The 19,905-nt window shown below is 42.7% G+C and overlaps 1 protein-coding gene and 1 pseudogene across 9 annotated transcripts in view; both read right to left on the bottom strand.

Moving 5' to 3' along the window:
• Positions 1-19,905, bottom strand: part of Dtnb (dystrobrevin beta) — a 395,702-nt gene that overhangs the window by 79,287 nt on the left and 296,510 nt on the right. For 7 of the 9 annotated variants that reach the window (XM_045151240.1, XM_045151239.1, XM_045151241.1 and 4 more), the window contains 2 exons: positions 3,229-3,318; positions 29-116 (listed from right to left, as the gene is read on the bottom strand). In XM_045151240.1, coding sequence (XP_045007175.1) covers positions 29-116; positions 3,229-3,318 — 178 coding nt within the window. The remainder of the gene's footprint in view (positions 1-28; positions 117-3,228; positions 3,319-19,905) is intronic. The other 2 variants (XM_045151236.1, XM_045151238.1) reach the window with 1 other exon arrangement.
• On the bottom strand, positions 5,337-6,112 carry LOC123460926 (annotated as a pseudogene).

Raw genomic sequence — 19,905 nt, 5'->3', positions numbered from 1 at the left:
CTACTTCCCTGGAATGTGCCTCACTTACCATATTTTCTGCTTCTGCAGCCAGTCGGGCAGCATAGCGAGCTATAAGTCGGTGTTCCTCGTCCAGTCGGCTAGGACTGTCCAGGACACTGCCAAAGAGATTTAAAAAAAAATTAATAGGTGCTTACCGAACAGCTCCAATTCTTGCTTTGTTCTTAGAACAGAAAGAGGAAATGCATTTAAATAAGAATGACAAGAAAAACTAGAGGTCTAGGTTCACAGACATTAGTGGTCTTCAGAGACAAAGGGGCCCCAAAGAAATGAGGAGGCTGCATGTGCGTCTTCTTGGGTGCACATCCCCATTGCACTCACATCAGCAAAGGGCTACCTTCTATTTGAATGAAGGATTGAGAAAAGACATCACACAAAATCTGAGACAGGGATTTCTGAGTCTAAACATTTAGAAAAACTTTTAACTTTTTAGTCCTGGGTCTTGAACTCAAAAACACCAAGAGAAAATTCCAATGTCATGAAAAACAGATGGCTGAGAAAAAGTACTTATACTTAACATTGGCTGAGCAGAGGGCTGGCCAAGCATGTTGTAAAGCTGGGGGAAATTCCATGTATCAAGCATTCTCTTTTTAAATTTTTTTTTAATTTAATTTTTTTGTTGTTTTTTTTTTTTGTTTTTCGAGGTAGGGTTTCACTCTGGTCCAGGCTGACCTGGAATTAACTCTGTAGTCTCAGGGTGGCCTTGAACTCATGGTGATCCTCCTACCTCTGCTTCCTGAGTGCTGGGATTAAAGGCATGCGCCACCATGCCTGGCTTTTAATTTAATTTTTTGAGCGCGCGCGCGCGAGAGAGAGAGAATATGAATGAGTGAGTGCTCCAGGGCCTCAGCCACTGCAATCAAACTCCAGATGCTTTCGCTACCTAGTGGGCATGTGTGATCTTACACTTGCATGACCTGTGTGTGTCTGGCTTACGTGGGATCTGGAGAGAGATCAAACATCCTACCCAGGAACAAGCTAGTACATTATCCTTTTCATTTTTTTTTTGTAATGAGGTCTCATTATATTGCCCAGAATGAGCTTGAGCTCCCAATCCTCCTGTCTCAGTCTACTTAATGCTGGCGTTACAAGTGTGCATCACCGTGCCCTGCTTTGGAGTAGGGTGAAAGAATAGCTGTACATATATAATTGATTTCTGTTTTTGTTCCTGGTTTTTAATTTTGTTTTGAGACAGTTTCTTTATTATTATTATTTTTTAATGAGAGTGAAAGAGGGAGGAAGAAAGGAAAATTGGCATGCCAGGGCCTCCTGCCACTGGAACTCCAGATGGATGCACCACCTTGTGCATCTGGCTTACGTGGGATCTGAGGAGTTGAACACAGGTTCTTAGGCTTCACAGGCAAATGCTTTAACCACTAAGCCATCTCTCCAGCCTGAGATAGGGTTTCTGTTAAGGTTGGTCTTGAACTCATGACAAGTCTCCTGCTTTAGTGTCCCAAGTGTTCGGATTCCAGTTGTGAACTACCATTTGGACTTTAACTTCCTTATTTAGTATTCTATAACAACTGCTGTTTACCCATATTAAGGCAACCATAGACTAATGGGGACAATGGCTATATAATTCCCTTCATTTAAGATTGGCAAAAGGTTAGGGCAACAGTGACTTGATAACTTGAAGGGCTATAGCTTGGCTGTACTTTCACTTTCAGTTACTAAAGTCTCCAACAATTACTATTCAGAATTCGGAATTTGGCAACAACTGTATTTTTCTAAATGTTTATAAACAAACAACATTTTTTTTTTTTCCCTTCAAGGTAGTGTCTCACTCTAGCCCAGGCTGACCTGGAATTCACTATGTAGTCTCAGGGTAGACTAAAATTCACAGAAATCCTCCTACCTCTGCCTTCTAAGTGCTGGGGTTAAAGGGTGCACCACCACATCTGGCTGATTTTGTTCTCTTCATAAAAAATATTTTATTTATTTGTAGGGAGGGAGGGAAAAAGAGAAAGGGAAGAATTAATGGGCACGCCAGGGTCTCTCACCAGTACAACCAAATCCCGATACATGCACAGTCTGTGCAACTAGCTTTACATGGGTACTGATGAATCAAACTGGGGCTGCCAGGCTTTGCAAGCAAGTATCTTTGTCCACTGAGCCATCTCTTCAGTCCCTGCTTGTTTGTTCTTAAAAGACAAGGTATTACTATATAGGCAGGTTGGCCTGGAACTTACTATGTATGTGGCTAATTGTTTAAGCTTAATTTAGCCTTTTAAGGATACATTTGTAAAAAACAGGGGGAAGGAGCCCAGCGTGGTGATGTACGCCCTTTATTCCAGCACTTGGGAAGCAGAGGTTGGTGGATCACGGTGAGTTCAAGGCCACCATTAGACTATGTAGTGAGTTCCAGGTCAGCCTGGACTAGAGTGAGATCCTACCTCAAAAAACCAAACCAAACCAAACCAAAAAATGGGGGGGGTGGGTGGGGGGGAAGAGGGGAGTTCAAGGGGAATAGGTCTCTGGCATGCCACCTGTTTGACTTTTATAATTGTAAGTGTGCAAATGTTTGTCTCCAGCATGTAATGCTACTAAGGAGCTGAGGATGTGGCTCAGTTGGCACAGTGCTTATTGCATGAAACCCTAGGTTCAATCCCCAGCATTGCTTCAACTGGGAGTAGTGGCATATGCCTGTAATTTAGCATGAGATGCTGAGGCAGGAGGATCACAAATTCAGGGACTACTATCAAATGAGTTCAAGACTGGATAATTGTGTAAGAAATCACTGGTTTAAATAATCTATAATGACAAATTCCTGTTAACAGACCAAACATTCAAAATGTAGCAAGCTGTGGTATCAAAGCTCCCCTTGCTAGACAGAGTGAGGTATCTGTGGTTGATTAGCTCTAAACTTTGAATGCCAATACTAAGATTTCACTGTTTGTTTAGGAACAGACAGGAAGAGGACACATGAAATACATCTGTGGATACTCTATTTTTAGAACTTTATGTCTCAAGGGAGTACACATCCCTCCAATGTAACCTACTGGAACTGTGCCCCACTGTAGCATACACTTTTAGTGAAGTGTGTGCAAGGCACAGCCAGGCTTCTGTGGGTGCCAAATGCCTTAGCAGTTACTGTGACTCTCCCAGCTGATCAAGAACACTCCCACTGGCAACCTCAGGAAGCAGCTCTGGTTCCCTCCCTTTGAGCAGCCCTGGCTGCCTGCCTGGAGCTGCTGCTCTAGAACTAACCGTGTGCAGTGCTGCAGTCGGGCTGCATAGGAGGCTATCAGCGCATGCTCATCGGCCAAGGGACTGGGCGTGTCCTGGCTATACTGTAACCTGAGAATGATGGAAGCAAAGACAGCAAGCGTGACACAAACACATACAGAGGGAGAAATGAACATATATTAAAATGATAAACTTAAAAAAACAGAGAAAATAAATGATAAACAATAAAATCACAATGTATAATGGAATATGGTATTAGGCCATCACAAATCTGTCCCACAAATTCTTTGAACACAGAAGTCTTTCAGGCATCTGTGGCTGACTAAAATCATCATCTTAAGGAGGAACTTTCTTCACTAGTTCTGCCCAGTTCATGGGCCCTGTGATGGATATACTTTTTAGAGAAAGCCCTGTGGCAGAAAACTGAGCAGAGATATCAACTTAATATTACAGAGTGGCCTTCTAATGTTATATATTTAAGAGATTTTGTCTACACTTAAGAATTTCTAAACTTCCTGCATGCTGCCTGCCAGTTAAATATATTTTTACAGGGCTGCAACAGTCTCCCATAAAATTACCACCTGGACAAAAAGAAGAGGAAACTGCATTATGAGAGGTCCTGAACTGGTAACTGACAATGAGACCCAGTGTATATACACAGTGACCTACTGACAATGAGACCCAGTGTACACACAGTGACCTGTTGACAATGAGACCCAGTGTACACACAGTGACCTGCTGACAATGAGACCCAGTGTACACACAGTGACCTGCTGACAATGAGACCCAGTGTACACACAGTGACCTGCTGACAATGAGACCTGGTGTACCCACAGTGACCTACTGACAATGAGACCCAGTGTACACACAGTGACCTGCTGACAATGAAATCCACTGTACACATAGTGACCTACTGACAATGAGACCTGGTGTACACACAGTGAACTACTGACATGAGACCCAGTGTACCCATAGTGACCCACTGACAATAAGAACCACTGTACCCACAGTGACCTACTGACAGTGAGACCCAATGTACACACAGTGACCTACTGACAAAAGAAATGGCTACTGTGTGTCTGGATAGAGATACATGTGAGAGGTAGGTGAGGCAGGAGCTTAAGGAATTTTTTTTAATTGTTCCTTTTTCCCTCCAAACAGGATGCAACAATCCACTAGGCTGCATTGCAGATTTAGAGGAAGACTGATATTCAGAAAGTGCTACTGACCAGCTAACTAAGAATGAAGGCCAACTTGAAAAGCATTATCAGTCTGCCTGTAATAGATCAAGAACTCAAATGTCCATGATTTTTCTGATGATTCGTGGGTGGTATAAGCACATCTGTGTGCTCAAGCTGTGCCCTGCATTTGCCTATAGTGGCTAGAGGGGAACATAGGGTGACTGTCCCCCACTGTACTTCTGCCCATTTTTACTTGTACTTATTGTACTTGTACTTATCCTGGACTTGACATTTACTTTTCTCTGTGAGCCCTGGTGATTTTGGGGTCTCTGCTCCCCACAGGACTGGGGCTACAGACATGTGTGGCCATGTCTAGCTGTTTATGTGGGTACTGGGCATCAAATCTGAATGGTCTCTCAGGCCTCCTCTTGCTTGCATATCAATGCTTGCTCTTAGCCACTGAACCATCTCTCCAGGCCTAAATTCTTTCTTTAGTGATAAAATATAAATATACAGCTGGGCATGACAGCATACGCCTTTAATCCTAGCACTCAGGAGGCAGAGGCAGAAGGATCACTGTTGAGTTCAAGGCTAGCCTATAACTACAGAGTGAGTTCCAGGGCAGCCTGGGATTATAAGTGTGCCCCACCACACCTGGTTTATATGGTCCAGGCTCCTCATAATAAAGTCATGAAGAACATGTTACAAAACACTTGTCCAGAATGCCTCAAAAAAGGTCAACTTCTGAGATATATGTTGACTGATTCCTTTTTTTTTTAAACTTAAAAAAATAAAACAATGAAGATTTTTTTTTTTTTTTTTATTAGGGGTGGTTCCTATTCTCTTGCCTCACTCTACTTTCTACCCAGGCGCTTCCTGGCTCACAGGGCAGGATGACAAGGAAAACAGGAAGATTCTGGGCCCAGTCACCCCCTCCAACTGGTTTAGTCACACATCAAGGTCGTCATCTGGGTCTTTATGGTCTAGGTTGTCAAAAGCATCTAGCCTGGTCCAGGGCACAGAAGAGCTTGCTGTTTTTTAGAGCTGAACTGGAAAGGTAGAGTCAGGCTATCTCTCTGGCTTCTCTTGGACAGATGAAGGTTATAAAGGTCAAATGAGTCATGGGGTCCACTTGGACTGTGTGAGGACCTCAGTGAGGCTGCAAATGGAAGGGCAGCTCCTCTTGGAGTAACAAACTGAAGTCAGGAAGGATGGAAAACCACCAAGTCCAAGTAGACATCTGGACAGCTCAGAGCATTTAGGGTCTGGCAGAGTGCTGTGCAGGGAAAATGCAACAATAGCCAGCTGAGTGAACCAAGAGCCATGGTGACAGGATGAGGCTCTGCCCTCCTGCACAGAGCTCTCAAGGCTCCTAGAGGCCCACCAATAATGGTATCTTCCAAACTGGACCACTTGAAATGGTCTTTAAAGAGGTCAAGGTAAACCAGCTGATGGTTGACAGCAGCTTCAAAACCTTCACGAAACTTCTCTTTGCTCACTTCAGAGGCCAGGACGTGGATGCACTCCCCACTACAGGAGAGATGAGGGAGCCATTTCGAACAGTGGGACCCAGGCGCCTTCCCCAGGGGCAGGACTCACTTCAGGGCAGATCTCTTAATCATCGCCTTCAGAAGACCGTGCCCCTCCCACTGCACAGAATCTTGAAGAAGCACCAAGGGTGGGGGGAGTGACAGTGACCCCAGCATGGCAGACACATGGCGCATCTAGGGTTTTTGTTTTATTTTTTTTTGAGGTAGGGTCTTGCTCAGGATGACCTGGACCTTCACAATGTAGTCTCAGGTTGGCCTCAAACTCACGGCAATCCTCTTACCTCTGCCTACCAGGTGCTGGGATTAAAGGCATGCACCACCATGCCTGGCTATTTTATAGTTTTTAAATATAGTATAAAAAGCCTTTAAAAAAATGTCAAGGGCTGGAGAGTGATGGTTTAGTGGTTAAGGTGCTTGCCTGCAAAGCAAAAGGACCCAGGTTTGAATTCTCCAGTACCCAGATAATGGGTAAAGCCAGATGCACAAGGTGGCACATGCATCTGGAGTTTATTTGCAATGGCTAGAGGGCCTGGTGTGCCCATTCTCTGTCTACCTCCCCAATAAATAAATGAAATGAAATTTAAAAAGTATGAAGATCATAAAAAACAAAAAATATCCCCCACTGTCCCAGAGTAAAGGAGACCAATGAAACATGACAAACAAATGCAATGTGATATCTTGGGACAAAAAGAGGATGTTAGTGGACAAAGTAGTGAAATATGATTGAAGTCTGGAGTTTAGCTAATAATATGTACCAGTGTTGGTTCCTTAGCTGTCTTTTTTTTTTTTTTAATACTTAGCTGTCATTTTTGTCAATCAATAAAATAGTGAGGGACATAATATAACTAGCTTTAGTACCTTTGCAACTTTTTCTTTAAAATTATAATTACTCTAGGGCTGGAGAGATAGCTTAGCAGTTAAGTGCTTGCCTGTGAAGCCTAGGACCCAGGTTCGAGGCTTGATTCCCCAGGACCCACATTAGCCAGATGCACAAGGGGACGCATGCATCTGGAGTTCGTTTGCAGTGGCTGGAGGCCCTGGCGTGCCCATTCTCTCTTCTCCCCTTCTCTCTGCCTCTTTCTGTCTGTTGCTCTCAAATAAATAAAAATAATAAAATTTCTCTAAAGTTTATTTAAACATAATGGTAAAGGATCAGACCCTCTCCCCTGTATGGTCTGGCTGCCTCTTTGCGATAGCTTCTTTCTGGTCACTTCTCCCTCTGGTCACCATGTCTCAGCCGCACAGACCATTCTAGAAACATGCCAGGTTCATTTCATCTTCTCTCAGCATGGAACATTCTTTGCCGGGATTCAGCATGGCTCAGAATTTCCTCATAGCTTTCAGGAACTGATCAAATGCCACCTCTACAGATCAGAGCCCTCCCTTGACCAATCTAAAACCTAAATTTCTATACCCTATTCACACTGTATTTTCTGCTAAGCATTTGTTACAACCAGATATATTAAATATATACCTACCTATCTATCTATCTATCTATCTATCTATCTATCTATCTATCTATCTATCTATCTATATATATGTATGGTCTCACTGAAGTGCCCTGGCTGGCTCAGAAGTCCTGGCAATCTTTCTGGCCCAGGCTCTTGAGTGCTGGGATTACAGGTGTATGTCACATTCCCTCCTATGACCCTTGTATTAAACTAATTGCTTTTTGTCTTCAAATGAAAGCTGTATGACAACAAGGACTTATTTTTACAGACAAGATAATCACCTCCTAAAACAGTACCTTGCACATTTTAGGTGCTCAGCAAATATTTGCTTATTTAATAAATTACGTTTAGCCAGGCATAGTAGTGCATGTCTTTAATCCCAGTACTTGGGAGGCTGAGGTAGAAGGATCACTGTGAGTTTAAGGCCAGCCTGGAACTACAAAGTAAGTTCCAGGTCAGCCTGAGCTACAGTGAGACCCTACCTCATAAAATCAAAATTAAAAAAAAAAAAACAACTTATAAAGGTAATAAATTCTAAAGGGGAAGTTACATATAAAGAGTTCATGCAGTAGCTAAGTGACAGAGCTAGACACTCAACCCATTCCTATTTGACCATAAGCTCATAGTCATCCAAATCCATCAAGTTTTCTTCTCTCATCTGAGTGAGAGTACAGAGGCACTCCTAAATCTTAGTCATGGAGACAGGCAAACCCTTGGCTGGGTCACCATGAACACAGCTGCCAGTCTGGGGTGAAAAGGGGAATGGATATACATTGAGCAATATGCCCTTATGTTTTGTGTGTGTGATGCATGGAGATCAGAGGACAACTTTAGGTGTTGTTACTCAAGTATGCTGTCCACCTCATCCTGGAGCTTACCAATTAGGGGAAACTGGATACCCAGGAAGCACCTGTGTCCCCACACTTGGGATTACAGGCATGTGCCCCTAAGCTTGGAATCTTACACAGGTCCTAGGAATCAAACTCAGGTCCTCATGCTTGTCAGGTAAGCATTTTACTAAATGAGCCACCCCCTGGGCTCCAAATAATATGCTCTTTGAGGCAGAAGATTGGCTTAAAATGACAGGTAAAAGTGAGTGAGCTTTTTCTCATGGTAACTCAGTTTATATCTTTGTAACATAAGCAAAAATTTGAGGAAGGTTACTCCATTTTAATGGTAAGACAAGAATGAGCTCTAAGGTCAAACAGGCCTGGATCCAGGACCCAGCTTTGTCACTTACCTGTTTTATAAACTCATGCTGCCTGATTACCTCTTCTTTACTGTCACTGTTGGTTTTTTGGAGATAGTTTTGTATAGCCCAGGCTGGCTTTCAACTATCGTTCCTCCTGCTTCCATCTCCCAAGTACTGAGATTGCAGGTGTGTGTAAGCCTGGTCAAAATCACTTCTTTAAGCCCAGCACCCGGGAGGCAGAGGTAGGAGGATTGCCGTGAGTTCGAGGCTACCGTGAGACTACAGTGAATTCCAGGTCAGCCTGAGCTAGAGTGAGACCCTACCTCAAAAAAAATCACTTCTTTTTAAAAAATATTATTTATTTATTTATTTGAGAACAACAGAGAAAGAGGCGGGGGGGGGGGGGGAGGGAGAATGGGTGTGCCAGGGCCTCCAGCCACTGCAAACGAACTCCAGATACATGCACCCCCTTGTGCATCTGGCTAACATGGTTCCTGGGGAATCGAGCCTCAATTTGGGGTCCTTAGGCTTCACAGGCAAGAGCTTAACCACTAAGCCATCTCTCCAGCCCAAAAATCACTTCTTTAGAGCTAATTAATTACTAACAGTAGCCAAAGCCTTGCTGGTGATGTACTGACAACATTTTACCCATTCACTAAAGCTTTTCCATGCTTTCAGACTCTTATCTACTCTAAAGGGATGCCCCCCACACACACAGAATGGCCCATGCTGATCTGGAATTCATAGGTAGTTTCAGGGTGACCTTGAACTCACAGTGATCCTCCTACCTCTGCCCCACAAGTGCTGGGATTAAAGGCGTGCACCATCACACTTGGCCTCCAAAGGGGTTTCTCAAGACATATGAGTATGATATGTTCTTTCCTTGAGAAATTAAAAAATTCTTTTATCAATAATTCAACAAATATTTAATATGTGCCAAGTATTTTTTGTTTGAGACAAACCCAGCAGACTGGGCTTTTGCTTTCTTTTTGTTTTTCTAGGTAGGGTTTTGCTGTAGCCCAGGCTGACCTGGAGGTCACTATGTAGTCTCAGGCTGGCCTCAAACTCATGGCAATCCTCCTACCTCTGCCTCCCGAGAGTTGGGATTAAAGGCGTGTGCTACAACACCTGGCTCCAGACTGGCCTTATTATTATTATTGTTGTTGTTGCTGTTGTTATTATTATTATTTATGAGAGAGCAAGAATAGAGAATTGGCACACCAGGGCCCCCAACCATTGTAAATGAACTTCAGACGCGTGTGCCACCTTGTGTGCATGTGCGACCTTGTGTCACTCTGTGCATCTGGCTGGTATGGGACCTGGAGAGTCAAACTTGGGTCCTTAGGTTTCATAGGCAAGCACTTTAACCTCTAAACCATCTCTTCAGTCCTGCCAGGTACTGTTTTAAGAGATGCAATTTGTCTGTGTAAAGATAAACTCTTTTTATGTAGATTCCTTTCTAGTTGAGAAGACACAACAATAACCTTACAGTACTCTGCAGACAAACAGAACATGAACAGAGGTTTAGATTAGATGGTGATATCATTGAATTTAAGACAATGTTTTACAACACTTTCAAAGTCATAGACATTTAGAGGACTGACCTCCAAATAACGCCAAGAGCATCATTATCACCTCTAGTGCACTGGGGACAACTACTTCCTAATACCGTCTTCCTTGGTGGAAGTAGACCTTCTTGCAGTCACTAACAACCTACTGCTCTCTGAGTAACAGTGTCTAGAATACTCACATTTTGTAGGAATTCAAACACACAGTCACACACATCTTTCTCATGACCAGGCCATTGGGGATGCTTAAGTGAGGTAATGAGGGATTTGTTTAATATTCTGAATAACTTCACAGGGCCCAAAATTTGTACCTCTCATTTTTCCTACTGGAGTAATCTGGAGACATTATTAATAGAAACAGACATAAAAGACTAGTAAACCTGCTATAATCAGATGTCATTGTTTTCAGTGTTGCATCCAATAGTGAACCACAACATGCTGCTTTCTAAAGTACCATTTCTCATCTCTGATAGTCTAGAGTCCACTAAGAACAGCTTTCCTTTAAAGCCGTATTTCATTGAGAGACCAAAAAGAAATAACATATAACTAATTAAACAATGACACTGCCATTGTAGGACAAACCATTGTGAACAAAGGAGGATCCTGGCTCGGCTCAGATAAGGAACTAACTGATTAAAGTGCAGACCTTTGCTTCTGTAACACATACTCACTTGCTCAACAGGACATTCCAGAAATACTTAGCTGTGGGGGCCTCCGGCCCCTTGCAAAAGATAGGATCTACAAGCAGTCTGCTGACCAGAGATGAGCAACTAGAACTGTTCCCGCGTGTGCCTTTTTGGAACCAATCATTTTAAAAGATGCTATGTGCTATAACCCCTTTTTCCCCTTCCCACTCTTTTCCTTTATAAACCCCTACTTTTAGAAGGTCGGGGCTCTCTCCCACTCCCACTGCGTCGGTCTGTGTGGCTTGAGTCCCTGCTTAAGCTTGACATTAAAAGAAACCTGTTGCTTTTACATTCGAGTGTCTCAGATTCTGTGGCGGTCCTCTAGGTGACTCCTGGGTGACCGGGGGTCTTGGCTCCTGGTCAGGGGTCTTGGCACAACATCATCTTTTTAACATGCTTATTCTGAATTCAAGAAAAGCTACAATGCTTCTGTTCCTCAAAAGACAGATAATAAGTATTTTAGGCTTTGTGGGCCATGAAACTTTTGTTAAAACTATTCAACTGCCATTGTAAGGGAAGAAACAGACATCATGTAAACTGGCTATGTTCCAATAAAACTTTATTTACGAAAACAGGCTGTCACCTGTAGGCTGCAGTTGGCAGACCATGTGGTGGCTGGGAGGTGGTCTGAGGCCAGATATACACTGTGTACTATGCTAATATCTCAGCAGAGTTGGGCAGTTTGTCTTACACTCCTTAATATTTGGTCAATATTTGGAACTGAAAAGGCTTAGGATGTCTACTTTGATTCCAAATTGATTCTAGATGCCTTCTGTGCCTTAGATCACTGTTATGTTGGTGTCACCTTCCACAGTGACACAATCTAGGGAAGAGAAGCTCTGGAATTAGCACATCCTACTTCCTGATAGCCTAGGATAACTTTAGAGTGCTTCCAATCTAATAAAACTATTCTAGGATGCAACAAGCTAGCTTGTTTTACTCCTATAAGGTTTCTATTTGTTAACATGGCCACTAACATCTCAGCAGCTCCTCCATTTGGTCTGTGTTTGAAGGTAGTGTAATAATACCTGACAGATGATAGCCTATAAAATAACTTACAGACAATGCATAAGAATAAGACAAAGGAAACCAAGGAAGTGGCTGGCTTTTGTGGTTTAGCCATAGATAAAAAATTAAATCAAGAAAGCCAACCTTCCAGAGAAGCCTTGAGGCCTCCAAAACAATACAGGCTATTGCCACTGCTATTGGTTGCCCACCAGAACTAGATGGTTAAGACCCTGTTACTGAAGATACCATATGCTTGGTTGTAGGACAAAGAGCACTCAAGCAGGAACTGAGCTGAAAGGCTCTTAGCTGCTGAAGAGCTTCACAGTGCCAGAAGGTGCTATGCAGGCTTCTGAAGGAGAATTATCATTGATAGTCTTACTCAGTTCGGGATCCTGCATGCCACAGTACTGACATGCCAGTCAAAATGTGCTCACTGTTGCAATAATGGCCCATTATGGGGGTAACCAACTGTTTTCTGATAGGATTTGAAGCCTGCTCCTCCACAGGAAGGAATTTATGTCAGGCACTATAGACTTGATTGTCAACATTGGTGCACAAAACATGTACAAGATTGAGCCCATCAACCTTCTGTTATGAAGGGTAGGAGGGCTTAGAAAGTTCCTCCCATCCCTGAGAATATAGACAATTAATAGTTGCTGAAGGAGGGAGAACCATTTTCTTCAGTTGTGTGGCCACTGGCAAGTTGTCCATGCTCCTGTAAGTAATCCTAATTAAATTTACCATCCCTCCCCCAAAATAGGAGGACTAGGTGGGAAGAGGAAAGGGAATGGCAGAAGTAGGAAGGGGAAAAAAAAGAGTAATGGAAGTTGTGAATATGATCAAAATACATTACACACATATTAAAATATCATAATGAAACCTATTACTATGTATAACTAATATATGCTAATAAAAATTTTTAAAAGCCAATATCTGAGCTGGGTGTGGTGGTGCACGCCTTTAATCCCAGCACTCAGGAGGCAGAGGTAGGAAGATCACTGTGAGTTCAAGGGCACCAAGAGACTACAGAATACCAGGTCAGCCTGGACCACAGTGAGACCCTACCTCAGGAAAGAAAAAAAAAGCCAATATCTAAGAAACAAGGCAGGAATATTGAATCAAGAGTCCAATGCAAAACAAGAAGCTTCTGGCTGTGAATATTGCTCACTGTCACATGACTTTGCATTCTGTTTTAGAAAGAAGCTTTTGCCTTGCCTCCTATTATTGGAGGGCATGGAAGTGCCTTTTACTTTTGGTATCTAATGAGGTTATTTTAGAAAACAGGTATAGTCACTAAAGGGTTTGTTTACCTAAGTGGTCAGAAAACAGAATAATAAATCATCCTGTATAAGGACACACTCACTCTAAATACAGCAAGTTCAATGTACTTGGGGTTAACATTTTTGAGAGGTGAAACTGCACTGTCTGACAGAGAAGCCACATAAATATTTAGTTGTCCTAAATTTCTAGCATATTAAATGCTTACTATGAGTCAGATACTATTTTTGTTTTTTGAGGTAAGGTCTCACTCTAGCCCAGGCTGACATGCAATACACTCTGTAGTCTCAGGGTGGCCTTGAACTCACAATGATCCTTCTACCTCTGCCTCCCGAGTGCTGGGATTAAAGGTGTGCGCCACCATACCCCGCGAGCCAGATACTATTAATCACATATCTGTAAACCGGCATGTTACCAAAGGGTGTTTGGGGACATACTCAAATGGCTTCATCTTGCCTAGGAAGTCAGGAAAGCTCTCCCTCAGAATATGACACTGAAATTGAACTTGTCAGCCAGGTGAAGGTGAGGATGAACATGGCCCCTGGTGGGGGAAACAGAATGTAGATGCATTTCAAATACTGAAAGAGCTGCAGCTTGACAGAATCTGGAAGAGTGGGAGGTGTTATCAAGGGCAGATGAGCACATTAAAGGTCTTGGTGTTCTCTTGGGGACAGTGAGATGCTCTTGAGGATTTGTTTTGCTTTTTGAAACAGGGGCTTTCTTGTAAGATTACCTCATGATCCTCCTGCTTCTGCTGTACTGCCCCTGAGGTGTTTTTTTTTTCTTTTCCTCCCAGTGATTGGGGCAGAACCCAGGGCCATGTACTGGCTAGATAAGTGCTCTAGCGCTGAGCTGAAATCCCAACCCTGCCTCAGTGTTTTAAGCAAGTAACTCTCATAATCTAGTATGTCTTTAGGAGGATGAATGCATCTGAGTGCAACAAGCAGAGTAGAGTGCAGCAAGAGAGAAGACTATAAGCTCAGTCAAGAGGCTGACTGTAGGAATCTGGGTATGCAGTGATGCCTTGTGACCTGCATGAGAGCATGCAAGGGTTTGGATTTAGGAGACAGTCAAGGGAAAAAAGCAACAGTAGGAAAGCACTTGAAGTTCTCCTCTGGCATTCATGTGTATATGCCACACACTACATACACTCTACACACTCACAAAGCAACAGTGACTTAATGAATTGTATGCATTTATCAAAACTCACCAAATTGTAACTGAATTGGTGATTTTTATTGTATATAAATTCTAACTCAATAAAATTTATCAATAAAGATAAAAACAGTGAGTAGTGACTGGCTGCTTGGTGTCAAAACAGAGGAAGAGAGAAGCTACAATGATTTCCATGTTTGTGGCTTCCATAAGAGGTGGACAGTGTTGCCTCTCATGAAGATGAAGCGAACACAGGTGCAAGAAGGCAGGTAGGAAGCTAGATGTATATAGGTGAAATTTGAAGTGTCTATGAAACACTTCAGCAGAAATAGTTCTGGAACTCAGGAGACTGTATGATTGTAGGGGAGGTAGAGAGACCTGAAGAATTCTGGCATATGAAGGGTGATGGAGCTACATTAATTGATAAGGGAGACTAAGGAAGGACACCAAAGAAGGAAGAGACCAAACTTCAGCTCCACTGAAATTTAGAGCATAACAAAAAGTTCAGTTCATTCTAATTTGGAATTCAATTTAGTCCCTCCTCCCTCCCTTCATTTTTCATCTGCTAAATAAAAGGCTAGGAAGAAATAAGACCATTTGGTCCAACAGACTGAAGCACCTCAAGAAACATATGTCACAGAGGTTCTATTAGGAATGCTATATGAATTCAGCTGTAAAAAAAATTATGAAATATATAGGAAAATGGATTAATCTAGAAAAAACTAAACCAAGTAAGGTAACCCAGGCTCATAAAAATCAAATGCTTCATGTTCTCCCTCAAATGTGATCCCAGCTTGAAATGTTTAGATTTGTATGTGACTTGGAGTAAAAGTCAGTAGTAGAGGCCAGGAAGCTAGAAAGGAGCCATGAGGGAGGGTATAGTAGACACGTAAGTAGAGGGTAAGAATACTGGGGTTGAAATGGTCTAAGTTGGGTCAGGGAAGGGGATGGAGGAAAGGAGAGGGTGGAAGGAGGGTTAGTCAAAATTTAAGATGTCACGAATAAGCCATATGAAAACCTACTTCTTTGGTAGTTAATAATATATGTTAAAATAGACAGACTTTGGACGGAAGTATCCTGTGGAGGTGGATAATGTTGTTCCCAGAAGCCACAAATTGTTATTAGAAAATTTTCAGGGCCAAGGATGGAATATATTTTCCAGTGAGCTGTTGGCCAAGGAGGTCCCTGACACCCCAAAACATTTGTGAAGGTCCTTAGTTGCCCACCAGAACTTGGTGGTAAGATCCCATTGCTGAAGACACCGCATGCTTGGGCTGCCAGGTCACTGAGAAATCAAGTTGTAGCTAAACTGCAAACCCTAGCTGTCAGGATGCTGCAAAGACCTATGCAGCCTGTTGGGGGAGAAAACTCATCAACAGTGTTAGCCAGCAGTGGACTCTGTAAGCTTTATGGCTGGCCAGCCAGGCTAAATTTACCAACTGGTGCAATGCTGGCATGTCTGTTATGGGGGAAACCAACTGTTCTGTGGCTGGAGTTGAGGCCTGCTCCACAGGGACAAATTCCTACCTGGTACTGAAAACCTAATGAAAAGCCTATGGAAGAGGTCATTAAGTCCTAGCAGAGAAACTACTACTGTTGAATGACTACTCTCTAAATCCTTATATTGGTGCTAGAGATGCTCATCAATTAAGGCACTTGCCTGCAAAGCCCAGTTTTGGCTCTCCAGTACCACAAAGAGATGCATGCATCTGGAGTTCGTTTGCAGTGGCCTGAGGCCCTGGCACACGCATTTTTTTCTCTTTCTCTCTTCTATCTATCACTGTTTGCAAATAATTATGTTTATGCCCATCTATTAATTCCACTCTCAATTTTGGTTGGAGAAGTTTCTCTTTTCAGATGGCAGTGACCACTGGGGTGACTCAAAACTCACTCAAGTGCTGAGAAGTGACAGTGGAGTGTGCAGCCCTAAGTAAAACATCTCTATTATACCCTTCAATGTTCAGGGTCCATTGTGAAAGGGGGGTAGAAAGAATGTAAGGGCAAAGAAAGGGGAGGAATGTTTACAATGCTGTCTTCCAGACACAAATTGGCTTTGACATTCATGGCCTCATAGTGCCTGACACTACTACATAAGATCTTCATAACAGGGCTGGAGAGATGGCTTAGCGGTTAAGTGCTTGCCTGTGAAGCCTAAGGACCCCGGTTCGAGGCTCGGTTCCCCAGGTCCCACATTAGCCAGATGCACAAGGGGGCGCACGTGTCTGGAGTTCGTTTGCAGAGGCTGGAAGCCCTGGCGCGCCCATTCACTCTCTCCCCCTCTATCTGTCTTTCTCTCTGTGTCTGTCACTCTCAAATGAATAAATAAAAAAATATTAAAAAAAAAAGATCTTCATAACAGAAGGAAAAAATGGTATCAAAATAGAAGAAAGACAAGTTGGAAAGAAGATGGGATTCTGCGAAGAGGAGACTAGAAAGGAAAAAAGGGAGGATGGTGGGAAGGGATTATGATTATGGCATGTTGTTTATATTTATGGAAGCTATAGATAAGTTTTCAAAAACATTTTTTATTTAAGAGCAGAGAAAGAGAGAGAGGAGAAGGAAAGGAGAGAAGAGGGAAAGAATGGCCACATCAAGGGTCTTCGTCACTGCAAACACGTTGCAGGCACGAGCATCACTGTGCATATGGCTGTATGCAAGCCCTGGGAGAGAGCCCAGGCAGCAGGATGTGCAAGCAAGCATGGTGAACCAGCCATTCGGCAAGTCCCCAGCCTAACACAAAGTTTTTTTTTTAAAAAAAATATATAATAAATTCAGATCTTTCCAGTGTCCTCTACCATCAAAGGACAAAGCCAGCAGATTTCAAAGGCAAATTAGGAGATAATTCCTTAACTTTAGACAGCCCTCAGGTTTGAGTAAATATTAGCACTTTTGGTACAGTAGGAGAAATTTGGGACCAGTCAAAGGTGCTAAGCAAAATCCAGAAAGAGTCTAATTAAAATTCAAACATTCTGGGCTGAAGAGATGACTTAGTGGTTAAATGCTTGCCTGTGAAGCCTAAGGACTCTGGTTCAAGGCTCAATTCCCCAGGACCCATGTAAGTCAGATGCACAGGGGGCACATGCATCTGGAGTTTGTTTGCAGTGGCTGGAGGCCCTGGCACACCCATTCTCTTTCTGCCTCTCTCTTTTTCTCTTTCTCTGTCAGCCTGTAATTCTCAAATAAATAAATAAAAATTAAAAAATTCAAACATTCAGAATACCCAGTGACTTCAGTGAGAATGTCCCTTTGGAACTAAGGACAAGGTAGGGACACACAATGTGCAGCACAGGAGAGTTCCTGCAGAAGGTGATAGTTGGAGACCATCCTATGTCAAGGTTTACCCTGTGACAGCATCATGGTAACTTATACAGTTAAGTGCACTCATTACTATACAGTCAACATAGGAGCTTACTTTTCAAATACTGAGACTCTCAGATGTACAAGGCAAGAAATATTAATTTCTCTAACATGTCATTTATAGCACACCACAAATAATCCTGGGAGCAAAACAGACCCCTTTTCTCCTGTCACTAAAAAACAAACCAAAAAGAAAAAAAAAAAAAACCCCAAAAACCACAATGCCAGTACAGTTATGTGGGAAAGATGAATTGAAAAGATATATGGGTAGTCCCTGACTGGATCATCTCTCCTCAAAGGACCCAAACCTTTGAACAGGGAAAGGGAGTGAGGGAAAGACATTTTTTTAATTCATTACCTTGGGATCTCATTTTACTACAAGCTAAAGAGAAAAGAACTGATGTCGTCTAGTGAGAACCTTTGAGCCAGACAAAGGAGCCTGCCAGGGTCTTATAGATTCTCTGCATCAGCCAGGTTATAGACAATGACCTCTCTGAGACATGTCCATATCATTCACTATCACTGATGAAATGGTGAGGTGATGATGTTATCTCAATTTGTCAAAGGACTTCTTTACCCACCCTGAATTCATTAAAATCTTCCAAATGAAAATCATGACGGAAGAGAAAACATATCTACTTTCTTTTCCATGCGCAGCTGTTTAAATCCTAATTAATTCAAATTAAAAGTTATTATCTTTACCACATTTCATGTGCTCAATAGCCACGTGTGGCTAGTGGTGGTATACAATTAGCACCACAAAAGATAGAAAAATATGGTTACCAAGGGAATTATAACCATAACCAAATATGGTTATAATGTGAAAGAAAAAAAAGAGCCACTGCAAAGTTTTAAACATAATAACATCATCAGACTTGAATTCATGAAATCTCTCTGGGTGGGAGAGGAGTGTGAAGTGTGAGGTCCAGAAGTGAGAAATGACTGAGCTGGGGGAGAGGAGTGTGAAGTTTGAGGTCCAGAAGTGAGAAAGAAATGACTGAGCTGGGGGAGGGGAGTGTGAAGTTTGAGGTCCAGAAGTGAGAAAGAAATGACTGAGCTGGGGGAGGGGAGTGTGAAGTTTGAGGTCCAGAAGTGAGAAAGAAATGACTGAGCTGGGGGAGGGGAGTGTGAAGTGTGAGGTCCAGAAGTGAGAAAGAAATGATTGAACTGGGGGAGGGGAGTGGTTGCAGCGTCTAGGGGCCCTGGTGCGTCCATTCTCTCTCTCTGAGTACCCTCCTTGCAAATAAATAAAATTATTCAAAAAGAAGGAAAAAAAGTTCTGTTGGGAGAGGTAGAGAGAAAAGTGTGCATGGCGGGGCGTGGTGGTACACACCTTTAATCCCAGCACTTGGGAGTCAGAGGTAGGAGGGCACCCTTAGACTACACAGTGAATTCCAGGTCAGCTCGGACTAGAGTGAGGCCCTACTTCGAAAATCAAAAACAAAAAAAAAGAAAAGAAAAGTGTGTGTGTGTGTTTTCTACCGGCTGTTCTTTCTACACTTCTGTATGTACTTTGCTGGTGTGAATCTGGGGTAGATGGAAGAAGCTGGATGAGACAAGTTTGCATTATGGGGTACCACAGGCACCTCTAATTCACCATAAGCTTGTTGGCTGGCTGTCTAGGTCTTCCTCCTGTATTTGATGAAAGGTACCTTAACACAAACCAGGAAGGAATCTGGAACAATATCCTCTCCTCGGTCCACCATGCCCACATCCAGACTGAACATAACATTGAATGACATTTCACCCAGTTCCTTCTCTGTGCTGTGTGCCACCTGTCTGAATAGATGTGATGTCAGACTCAGTCCCATGACAGGAGGAAGCTACCTGTTCACTATGCTTCTGTCAGCTTCAAATTTTCAAACTTATGTTTTTAAGTATGAGCTTGGAAATTAGTATTTTTATGTTTGTACTGGTCTGAGTTAAAAGTTGGTGAAAAGATATTACCTTAAAACTTTAATGCAATCTAATGGTATCTAATCCTAACCCAGAAGTGGTTGAAAACTGGCAGTGTACCCAGGCCCAGGGAGGATTTAAGCACCTGCTAACACTGAGGGCCCTGCAGTTTCTTCTGATTATGTGTTAGTTTTCAATTATTCTTCTTTTCTGTCTTTCAAAAGAAGACTGAGGAAGAAAATAATTCCGGCATTGATTCGGAGAGATTAGAATGCAAGCAGGACAGTTGTTTCCTGAATCTCTCAGTACTTTTTGCTTTTCAATCAGACACTATTTCCTCACTTCACAGGTAGGAAGAAACTCAGTGAACTGAGCC

This window comes from Jaculus jaculus, chromosome 5 (genome assembly GCF_020740685.1).
Source record: "Jaculus jaculus isolate mJacJac1 chromosome 5, mJacJac1.mat.Y.cur, whole genome shotgun sequence".
NCBI lineage: Eukaryota > Metazoa > Chordata > Mammalia > Rodentia > Dipodidae > Jaculus > Jaculus jaculus.
The sequence above is the reverse complement of the archived record's forward strand: the minus strand, read 5'-3'. Positions and strand labels throughout refer to the sequence as shown.